We start from the raw sequence: 12163 nt of genomic DNA, 5'->3' as shown, positions 1-12163 counted from the left end.
ACTGTTTGTGCCATTAAACGCTTCCCACCATTGAACGCTTCCCACCATTGAATGCTCACCACCATTGAATGCTTTTCACCATTGTATGCTTCCCACCATTGAATGCTCACCACCATTGAACGCTTCCCTCCATTTGATGCTCCCCACCATTGAATGCTTCCTTCCATTGAATGCTTCCCTCCATTGAATGCTTCCTTCCATTTAATGCTCACCAAAATTGAATGCCTACCACCATGTAATGCTCCCCACCATTGAATGTTTCCTTCCATTGAATGCTTCCCTCCATTGAATGCTTCCCACCATTGAATGCTCCCCATCATTGAATGCTCCCCTCCATTGAATGCTCCCCATCATTGAATGCTCACCTCCATTGAATGCTTCCCTCCATTGGATGCTCCCCACCATTGAATGCTTCCCACCATTGAATGCTTCCCACCGTTGAATGCTTCCCTCCATTGAATGCTTCCCACCATTGAATGCTCCCCATCATTGAATTCTCCCCTCCATTGAATGCTCCCCATCATTGAATGCTCACCTCCATTGAATGCTTCCCTCCATTGGATGCTCCCCACCATTGAATGCTTCCTTCCTTTGAATGCTTCCCACCATTGAATGCTCCCCACCATTGAATGCTCCCCACCATACAATGCTTACCACCATTGAACGCTTCCCTCTTTTAATGCTTCCCACCATTGAACGCTTCCCACCATTGAATGCTTCTCTCGATTGAATGCTTCCCTCCATTGAATGCTTACCACAATTCAATGCCATTGAATGCTTCCTTCCATTGAATGTTTACCACCATTAAATGCTTACCACAATTGAATGCTTCCTTTGATTGAATGATTCCCTCCATTGAATGCTTCCCTCCATTGAATGCTTCCCTCCATTGAATGCTTCCTTTCATTGAATGCTTCCCACTATTGAATGTTTACCACCATTGAATGCTTCCTTCCATTGAATGTTTACCACCATTAAATGCTTCCTTCCATTGAATGTTTACCACCATTAAATACTTACCACAATTGAATGCTACCTTCCATTGAATGCTTCCCTCCATTGAATGCTTCCCACCATTGAATGCTTCCCTCCATTGAATGCTCCCCACCATTGAATGCTTCCCACCATTGAATGCTTCCCTCCATTGAATCCTTCCCTCAATTGAATGCTTCCCTCCATAGAATGCTTCCTTCCATTTAATGCTCACCACAATTGAATGGCTACCAACATGTAATGCTTACCACCATTGAATGCTTCCCTCCATTTAATGGTTCCCACCATTGAGTGCTTTCCTGAAAATGAATGCTTCCCACCATTGAATGTTTCCTTCCATTGAATGCTTCCCTCCATTGAATGCTTTCCTTGAATGAATGCTTCCCACCATCTAATGCTTTCCTCCATTGAATGATTCCCACCATTGAATGCTTTCCTCCATTGAATGCTTCCCTCCATTGAATTCTTCCCACCATTGAATGTTTCCTTCATTGAATGCCTCCCACCATTGAATGCTTTCCGCCAATGAATGCTTCCCACCATTGAATGCTTCCCTCCATTGAATGCTTCCCTCCATTGAATGCTTCCTTCCATTTAATGCTCACCACAATTGAATGCCTACCACCATGTAATGCTTCCCACCATTGAATGCTTCCCTCCATTGAATGTGTCCCACCATTGAATGCTTCCCATCATTGAATGTTTCCTTCCATTGAATGCTTCCCTCCATTGAATGCTCCCCACCATTGAATGCTTCCCACCATTGAATGCTTCCCTCCATTGAATGCTTCCCTCCATTGAATGCTTCCCACCATTGAATGTAAACCACCATTGAATGCTTCCCTCCATTGAATACTTTCCTCCATCGAATGCTTCCCTCCATTGAATGCTTCCCACCATTGAATGTAAACCACCATTGAATGCTTCCCTCCATTGAATACTTTCCTCCATTGAATGCTTCCCTCCAGTGAATGCTTCCCACCATTGAATATAAACCACCATTGAATGCTTCCCTCCATTGAATACTTTCCTCCATTGAATGCTTCCCTCCATTGAGTGCGTCCTTCAATTGAATGCTCCCCACCACTGAATGCTTCACACCATTGAATGCTTCCCTCCATTGAATGCTTCCCTCCAATAAATGCTTCCCACCATTGAATGCTTCCTCCCATTAAATGCTTCCCACCATTGGATGCTCCCCACTATTGAATGCTTCCCTCCATTGAATGCTTTCCACCATTGAATGCTTCCTTCTATCGAATGCTCCCCACCATTGAATGCTCCCCACCATTGAATGCTTCCCACCATTGAATGCTCCCCACCATTGGATGCTTACCACCATTGAATGCTTACCTCAAATGGATGCTCCCCACCATTGATGATTGCTTCCCACCATTGAATGCTTACCTCCAATGGATGCTTCCCTCCACTGAATGCTTTCCTCCATTGAATGCTTCCCTCCATTGAATGCTTCCCACCATTGAATGTTTACTTCCATTGAATGCTTCCCACCATTGAATGCTTTCCTTCAATGAATGCTTCCCACCATTGAATGCTTCCCTCCATTGAATGTTTCCCTCCATGGAATGCTTCCTTCCATTTAATGCTCACCACAATTGAATGCCTACCACCATGTAATGCTTACCACCATTGAATGCTTCCCTCCATTGAATGCGTCCCACCATTGAATGCTTTCCTCCAATGAATGCTTCCCACCATTGAATGTTTCCTTCCATTGAATGTTTCCTTCCATTGAATGCTTCCCTCTATTGAATGCTTCCCACCATCTAATGCTTTCCTCCATTGAATGCTTCCCACCATTGAATGCTTTCCTTTATTGAATGCTTCCCACCATTGAATGTTTCCTTCATTGAATGCTTCCCACCATTGAATGCTTTCCTCCAATGAATGCTTCCCACCATTGAATGCTTCCCTCCATTGAATGCTTCCCTCCATTGAATGCTTCCTTCCATTTAATGCTCACCACAATTGAATGCCTACCACCATGTAATGGTTACCACCATTGAATGCTTCCCTCCATTGAATGCTTCCCTCCATTGAATGCTTCCCACCATTGAATGCTTTCCTCCAATGAATGCTTCCCACCATTGAATGTTTCCTTCCATTGAATGCTTCCCTCCATTGAATGCTCCCCACCATTGAATGCTTCCCACCATTGAATGCTTCCCTCCATTGAATGCTTTCCACCATTGAATGTAAACCACCATTGAATGCTTCCTCCATTGAATGCTTTCCTCCATTGAATGCTTTCCTCCATTGAATGCTTCCCACCATTGAGTGCGTCCTTCAATTGAATGCTCCCCACCACTGAATGCTTCACACCATTGAATGCTTCCCTCCATTGAATGCTTCCCTCTAATAAATGCTTCCCACCATTGAATGCTTCCTCCCATTAAATGCTTCCCACCATTGGATGCTCCCCACTATTGAATGCTTCCCACCATTGAATGCTTTCCACCATTGAATGCTCCCCACCATTGAATGCTTCCCACCATTGAATGCTTCCCACCATTGGACGCTTACCACCATTGAATGCTTACCTCACATGGATGCTCCCATCATTGATTACTTCCCACAATTGAATGCTTACCTCCAATGGATGCTTCCCTCCATTGAATGCTTCCCTCCATTGAATGCGTCCTTCAATTGAATGCTCCCCACCACTGAATGCTTCACACCATTGAATGCTTCCCTCCATTGAATGCTTCCCTCCAATAAATGCTTCACACCATTGAATGCTTCCTCCCATTAAATGCTTCCCACCATTTGAAGCTTCCCACCATTGAATGCTTTCCACCATTGAATGCTTCCTTCTATTGAATGCTCCCCACCATTGAATGCTCCCCACCATTGAATGCTTCCCACCATTGAATGCTTCCCACCATTGGACGCTTACCACCATTGAATGCTTACCTCAAATGGATGTTCCCCATCATTGATTGCTTCCCACTATTGAATGCTTACCTCTAATGGATGCTTCCCACCATTGAATGTTTCCCTCCACTGAACACTTACCACCATTAACAACTTCCCACCATTGAACGCTTCCCACCATTGAATGCTTCCCACCATTGAATGCTTCCCACCATTGAATGCTCACCACCATTGAATGCTTGCCACCGTTGAATGCTTCCCTCCATTGAATGCTTCCCACCATTGAATGCTTACCACCATTGGATGCTCCCCGCAATTGAATGCTTCCCTCCATTGAAGGCTTCCCACCATTGAATGCTTCCCTCCATCGGATGCTCCCCGCAATTGAATTCTTACCACCATTGAATGCTTATGGCCAAATACCAGAAACTTTTAATGGCACAGCTTTGGCGGACATCAGCGCAAGTTCAAATCATTTTTCCTGATTATAAATAGAGGGTCTGAGCCCCCTGGCCTTCATTTTGAATGGGGCTTTTAAGTTTAGATCTAACCCTGAAGTGATCCACCTAAGAAATACTGCAACTAGCCACAAATTGAGCGAATTTTGCATCATACACGAGTATGAGCAGGTGTAACGTTAAGCCACTGAGTTTTTATTAAACCTCAGACCACCCCTGGCTACTCCTGCCCTAGATTTTTTATTCTGAACCAACCACTTCCATGATAGACGATCGACCAACTGCAAGCCTACGTAACACGATTTTTAACAACTTCTACAAGGGATTCCCCAATGTTCTAGCTATTGTTAGGCTTGTTAAACCCAAAGACCTTAATCTTTGATTTATTGAAGTTAATTTTCAGAACACTGGTTCAACTACACAAACCCAAACCAGATAGTGAGTGATGGAGACACACAGATTCACATCTTAGGAGAACAGTATAGTCAAAGTGCTTGCACATGGCGTTGAGTTGTTTGAGGTGCAAAACATTTACATGTAGTAAGTCCAAGCTTAGGTCTGATTGAAATATATTCAAAATATGGGGAGCAGGACACAACCCTGTCTCAAACTCCTCGTGTTTATTATTCTAGTTTGTCCCCTTATTACCTCTTCATTTACCATGGTCCATATCGCAGCGTAAAGTTATTGGATGCAGTTAAGAAGTTCTGCAGTTTTGCCCAGTTTCTAAAGTTAGAACAATAAAATCTATCAATTTGAAGTTTGTCTCTAAATCAATGTAAGCACAATAAAGGGACAGTGTAGTTTGTCCGTGGTTTGTTTTTGCAATAGTGGGAAATGCCCTATTCCTCATGCCTGGTGAGGCCCCCCACCTTCCCCCAGAAGTGAACACAAGCAACTATTCTGGGTAAGTTCCAGTCTGGAGGGAACCCGATTTGGCTGTTCAGGCAGGACTGTTCCTGTTAAACCAGGACCAAGCCTGATTTCCATATGGCCGGTCTTTGTCTACAGCGGCAAAGTAAGTAAGAAACAATGGTCTGAGACGTGGCCTCGAACGATTGCCAGTGGCTGAGATTAATGCAAGAAATCCATCCATCACTTTGTTCATGTTGCAGTAAACACTCTAAAAGTGCTGGCTACACCCAGACGTGGGTCCCATACTCACTGTACCACAGGACTCAAGCTCTACCTCACTCATGAGATCTAGATCAAAAACAGTCTTGGCTTGATTGTGTTCCCATCAGGAGGTAATCTGGTCTTGCAGTTTGTGTTGGACTGTATTGGAGCAGGACCAAAACTGATGTTAATATGATTGCTCTCTGCCTAGAGTGACTAGTGGGTAAAAAATGTTGGACGGAGGCAGCACGAGCAATTGCCGGTGGGTGAGAATAATTCAAGCATTCTATCAAGCGCTTTCTTCTTGCCACATTTTGTGTCAAACAGTAACGTAGTGGGAGCAGTTGCAACACTTATGTCCACCTAAACAGGACTACAGCGAGCATATGAGGCACACGAGAAACGCAGAAAAGCTGGAGGGCGCAGTCCGATTTTAGGTAAGGTTCAGGAGAAGAATCATACTAACCAGTACTCAAATCAGCCATAGTGCATATGGTTACTATGCCAAATCATGAAAAAATATTGTAGTTCAAGAGTTTTTGTACAGGACTGTTTGTATAACTCATGTAAAACCCATTGATGAACTTGGAAATGTGTGGCATAAGGAGATTCATATGCCCTGATTTGTTTAAAAGAACAAGTTATTGAGGCCAAAGTTTACTGACCCCCCCCCCCCCCCCAGGGAAGGGTCAGGCAGGCTGGCTTTGGTAATCTGATTCAATGAGTCCGATATTAAAATATTTCTTCGGACTTTCTGCCTCTACTCCAGTCCTGTACTTAATTGATGCCCTCAAAATGGGAGGCTCACTCCCTCTTGCAAGCACTGGGAGAAATGGTGGAATACAAAATAGTCCTCTTGCCTCTGCATTGAAGCTTAGGTCTAATGATTCCTCAATTTTGTATTCCATACAGCTAAATCACCAATGGGGTAATATTTCAATATGACAGTACCACCTTTAATGAAAAGCCCCATTATTTGACCATGTGGTATTAATATTAACCGGATGTATGACGTTACAATGCATACATGTACATCGCGGTACATTACATTGCGGTTTTTACAACGCAAGTCGTTACAACGACTTGCGCTAGGTGGCGCTCTAGGACAAGGAATAGGACTTAGGAGTAGTATAATTTACTATTCCAACTCCAGTCTACGTACAGTAGGGAAGGTGTTGGATAGTAAATTATACTATTCCTTGTCCTAGAGTGCCATCTAGCGCAAGTCGTTGTAACGACTTGCGTTGTAAAGACCGCGATGTAATGGCATCGCGATGTAATGCCTGCGTTGTAAATGATGTTTCCCATATTAACCATGGCTCAGCATTACCACTGAGTTTGAATCGTTTTTCTGTCTTTTGTTTTCACGTTATAATTATCACCACTGTCACTATTCACGTGCACTGCGCCGTTCTTTCACTTGAAACTTCAAATTAATATTTACATACATTTACCTATGTTACTCATAACTGTGTGTGTTTATGAGCTTCACGAAAAATGTTGTGGTCTAACATTTACTGAATATGATTAATTCGATAGGTAGCCTTCACTGATCCCTAAGAAATTAAAGCACCTCTAAATGAAACCATCATAACCAGTGTTTTCTGTTGCATGAGACATTATAGACAGGTGCAGCAGGATTAGTAGGACTAGGCATGTTTAATGTGTCTTTAATATCTACCGAGTTGATTGCTTTCCCCCTGCTATCTGTGTTGTGTGACAAGAAGACTCTATGTCTACATTGGAACAGGAGTTACTAGTGCCGAGAAGTTATAATTTCTTCATAAGGCGAGAAGTCATTTTGGCCCCAAAGCATGTCATCTGTGCATACAAAGAGGAGTTATTTGATTCCCAGTCTGTAGTTTCTGTATTGGCAGATGGGATTAGTTGGTCCCAAAGGCTGTCAGTATCCTGCCCTCTCCAGCTAACGTACAAGGTGAGATGACCCTCAAGCAGAGGTTGCCCTTCTTGCTTCTCAGGAGTAGGCCCTAGTCCGTGTGTCTTGTTTTCGCCTGTCAGATGGTGAGTTTTTGGATACCGAGGCGACAGCCTCATTACTCCACATTCATTTTGAGTTTTTTTAGTGGCTGTTTAGGTTGTCTTATTGATGTGTGACGCTTTGTCACGGCCCTAGTATCTCATTCTCACACTTTTCAATAGGCAGGAGATACGAACCGCGCATGCGCCAGTTGCCTATACTGTGAATATTGACATCTCTCTCTCCTTTCCTCCCGGGGTGGACGCCAGCGCTGCAAGGACCGGGTGAACGCTCTGGCAATCTCAGTCATGAACATGTGGCCTGGGGTGAAGCTGCGGGTGACGGAAGGCTGGGACGAAGACGGCCATCACTCCCACGATTCCTTGCACTATGAGGGCCGGGCGCTCGACATCACCACCTCAGACCGTGACAGAAACAAGTACGGCATGCTGGCCTGGCTGGCCGTGGAGGCCGGATTTGATTGGGTGTATTATGAGTCCAAGGCGCATGTGCACGTGTCTGTGAAAGCAGGTAATTAGCTGTAACGTCAATTTACCAAAATGTAAGGGGTGGTAGAAGTAAGTAACGTCACACAGCCAGACTGTCCAAGGACATCACAGGGTTTTAAAATTACTAAGCGAACAATTGTTCTGCCTTTGCCCACCTGACTTACACATTTGACTTCAACATTTTTTAGGTTTGGCCTAGAGACAGCTATAGCTTTCTTGCCAGCTTTATGTTTAAGAAAGAAAAAACCTAACTATATACACACACATACATGAGCTTTCAGTCCGCTCTCTTCACCTTTTGGCTTGTTCAAGTGTCATTTACATTTTGCATCTGTCCACCACGGCATATATCATATGTCATCCCACTTAATCTATTGGCTGTCTTGCACTGAGAGTGACAGCCCTTTAATTAATCATATATCTACGGCTGCCTGAAAAAGAGTGCTCTTCACTGCCAGCAGTGGCATGCACGGGTAAACATGGAATGCTTTCTAAGGCCAGATATATATATATATTTATATATATTTATATATATATATAATCTACTGGCGGTCGCCAGTAGATAGTTATAGTTAGGACCGTGTTTCCATAGGAAATCCGCAACATTCTATTTTGAATAACTTTGGCGCCGATTGACGAATCCTCGCGAAATTTTCAAAATAAGTGGGGCGCTCCGCTCCGCTCCTTCCCTGAAAGTCTCGGAGGGATTCGTTAAGCGGGGGCTGAGAAAAAGGGGGGGTCCCAAAACGCGTTTTCCCCATGCATTTTTCCATAGGACCTTTAGTCCAAGCTGCAGCCCGAACGGCTGAACAGAATTACTTGAAATTTAGCAGAGAGGTAGTCCTCAGGTCAGGGATGTCTTTTGCAGGTATGGTGTAAATCTGTTCAGTATTTCCTGAGAAAATAACATTTAAATCAATATATATATCTATAGGCGTGCTCCGAGCGTGTACCGTAAGCTTACCGTACGCGCACGCTGCCGTGCGCGAGCGCGATTCTGATTGGTTGTTAGATCTTAGTAAACATTCGAATCGGTCGAAACCAGGAAGTGTCGGCCGCCATTTTGTCTCTCGCAGTCTGAGGGGGTGAAAAACAAAGGTGGATAACGTGAAAAGGGGGAAGGCTGGACAGTTCCTGACCCCCTAGCCTTGGTCAGGGGGTGTCAGAAGGACCCCCAAGGGCAAAAAATTAATTTAAATTTTTTTTTGTAAAAATGTATTTTAATTTTTTTACGACAAATCGCAGAGTGCGCGTAGCGTACGCGCACGGTAGAAACGGAAAAATTCCACGAACTACGTAACGTGGGTGCGCGGTGCGCGAAGCGCACAGCGCGCCCACAGCGCGCGCGCAGTGCGAGAAGCGCACCGTGCGCGCACGGTACGCGCACGGTGAAAAAACTTTAAATAAATAAATAAATACATAAATTAGCATTTAAAAAACCGTACAAATTCACTGAAAAAACCACAGGTTTCACACACGTTATAGTTAGGAATTAGCATTTAAAAAACCTTGCAAATTCACTTAAAAAACCATAGGTTTCACACATGTTATAGTTAGCTGGGCATTTCACTCGTGAAAAACCATTGAAATTTCCACGTTATAGTTAGTGCAGGCAACTATAACTCACGCGACCGCAATCCTCTGTTGATGCTAATACTCTATTTAGACACTTATTTACCCATGTCTTCTTCCATTAATTTTTAGCTATACATATATTACAAATATTTTTTTTTCAGAAAAACACATATGTCATCAGTGATGTAATATCTAACGTCATCAGCAGAGGATTGCGGATAACATGTGTGAAACCTATGGTTTTTTAAGTGAATTTGCAAGGTTTTTTAAATGCTAATTCCTAACTATATCGTGTGTGAAACCTATGGTTTTTTCAGTGAATATATACATACATACATACATACATACATATATATATATATATATTCAAGCTCCAAGTTTTCCAACAGTTTGGGGAGCACTCTAGGACCAGCAATGCCGCGTAGACTTGAACTGCTAACGAGGTGCGGCCTGACGCGTTTCGCTGTTTAGCTTTCTCGAAGGCCGGTCTCCTCTAATGTCCAGCAAAATGCACAACCATTTGTTTCAAAGAAGCTGCCTCCTGATAGGCTCATTCTTCTCCCACCGCATTGTGGTACGTGTAGTCTCGGTTGTTGCATGAATTGACCTTGTATAGGTGCCAGGCAAGAGGGGATTCCTAATGCTAACTCGTGATGAGTCTCGTGAGCTGGTAAGTCTTGATTCCGGTACCAGTCCTCCCAAAATGTGCTGGGCAGATTCCCAACTTCTTGGCCCGCTTTGATTGTCGCGGTGGTGCTGCCCCCGCGGCTGGAAATGCCGCGTATAAATTCAAGCTCCAAGTTTTCCAACAGTTTGGGGAGCACTCCAGGACCAGCAATGCCGCGTAGACTTGAACTGCTAACGAGGTGCGGCCTGACGCGTTTCGCTGTTTAGCTTTCTCGAAGGCCGGTCTCCTCTAATGTCCAGCAAAATGCACAACCATTTGTTTCAAAGAAGCTGCCTCCTGATAGGCTCATTCTTCTCCCACCGCATTGTGGTACGTGTAGTCTCGGTTGTTGCATGAATTGACCTTGTATAGGTGCCAGGCAAGAGGGGATTCCTAATGCTAACTCGTGATGAGTCTCGTGAGCTGGTAAGTCTTGATTCCGGTACCAGTCCTCCCAAAATGTGCTGGGCAGATTCCCAACTTCTTGGCCCGCTTTGATTGTCGCGGTGGTGCTGCCCCCGCGGCTGGAAATGCCGCGTATAAATTCAAGCTCCAAGTTTTCCAACAGTTTGGGGAGCACTCCAGGACCAGCAATGCCGCGTAGACTTGAACTGCTAACGAGGTGCGGCCTGACGCGTTTCGCTGTTTAGCTTTCTCGAAGGCCGGTCTCCTCTAATGTCCAGCAAAATGCACAACCATTTGTTTCAAAGAAGCTGCCTCCTGATAGGCTCATTCTTCTCCCACCGCATTGTGGTACGTGTAGTCTCGGTTGTTGCATGAATTGACCTTGTATAGGTGCCAGGCAAGAGGGGATTCCTAATGCTAACTCGTGATGAGTCTCGTGAGCTGGTAAGTCTTGATTCCGGTACCAGTCCTCCCAAAATGTGCTGGGCAGATTCCCAACTTCTTGGCCCGCTTTGATTGTCGCGGTGGTGCTGCCCCCGCGGCTGGAAATGCCGCGTATAAATTCAAGCTCCAAGTTTTCCAACAGTTTGGGGAGCACTCCAGGACCAGCAATGCCGCGTAGACTTGAACTGCTAACGAGGTGCGGCCTGACGTGTTTCGCTGTTTAGCTTTCTCGAAGGCCGGTCTCCTCTAATGTCCAGCAAAATGCACAACCATTTGTTTCAAAGAAGCTGCCTCCTGATAGGCTCATTCTTCTCCCACCGCATTGTGGTACGTGTAGTCTCGGTTGTTGCATGAATTGACCTTGTATAGGTGCCAGGCAAGAGGGGATTCCTAATGCTAACTCGTGATGAGTCTCGTGAGCTGGTAAGTCTTGATTCCGGTACCAGTCCTCCCAAAATGTGCTGGGCAGATTCCCAACTTCTTGGCCCGCTTTGATTGTCGCGGTGGTGCTGCCCCCGCGGCTGGAAATGCCGCGTATAAATTCAAGCTCCAAGTTTTCCAACAGTTTGGGGAGCACTCCAGGACCAGCAATGCCGCGTAGACTTGAACTGCTAACGAGGTGCGGCCTGACGCGTTTCGCTGTTTAGCTTTCTCGAAGGCCGGTCTCCTCTAATGTCCAGCAAAATGCACAACCATTTGTTTCAAAGAAGCTGCCTCCTGATAGGCTCATTCTTCTCCCACCGCATTGTGGTACGTGTAGTCTCGGTTGTTGCATGAATTGACCTTGTATAGGTGCCAGGCAAGAGGGGATTCCTAATGCTAACTCGTGATGAGTCTCGTGAGCTGGTAAGTCTTGATTCCGGTACCAGTCCTCCCAAAATGTGCTGGGCAGATTCCCAACTTCTTGGCCCGCTTTGATTGTCGCGGTGGTGCTGCCCCCGCGGCTGGAAATGCCGCGTATAAATTCAAGCTCCAAGTTTTCCAACAGTTTGGGGAGCACTCCAGGACCAGCAATGCCGCGTAGACTTGAACTGCTAACGAGGTGCGGCCTGACGCGTTTCGCTGTTTAGCTTTCTCGAAGGCCGGTCTCCTCTAATGTCCAGCAAAATGCACAACCATTTGT

General features: G+C 45.1%; 1 protein-coding gene across 1 annotated transcript in view; it reads left to right on the top strand.

The window, feature by feature from the left end:
* DHH (desert hedgehog signaling molecule) overlaps positions 1-12163 on the top strand; it is a 107137-nt gene that overhangs the window by 57253 nt on the left and 37721 nt on the right. The window contains exon 2 of the mRNA XM_085600425.1: positions 7710-7971. Coding sequence (XP_085456551.1) covers positions 7710-7971 — 262 coding nt within the window. The remainder of the gene's footprint in view (positions 1-7709; positions 7972-12163) is intronic.

The sequence above is a fragment of the Triturus cristatus genome, chromosome 4_2, assembly GCF_964204655.1.
Source record: "Triturus cristatus chromosome 4_2, aTriCri1.1, whole genome shotgun sequence".
NCBI lineage: Eukaryota > Metazoa > Chordata > Amphibia > Caudata > Salamandridae > Triturus > Triturus cristatus.
This window is presented reverse-complemented; position numbering and strand designations above follow the sequence as displayed.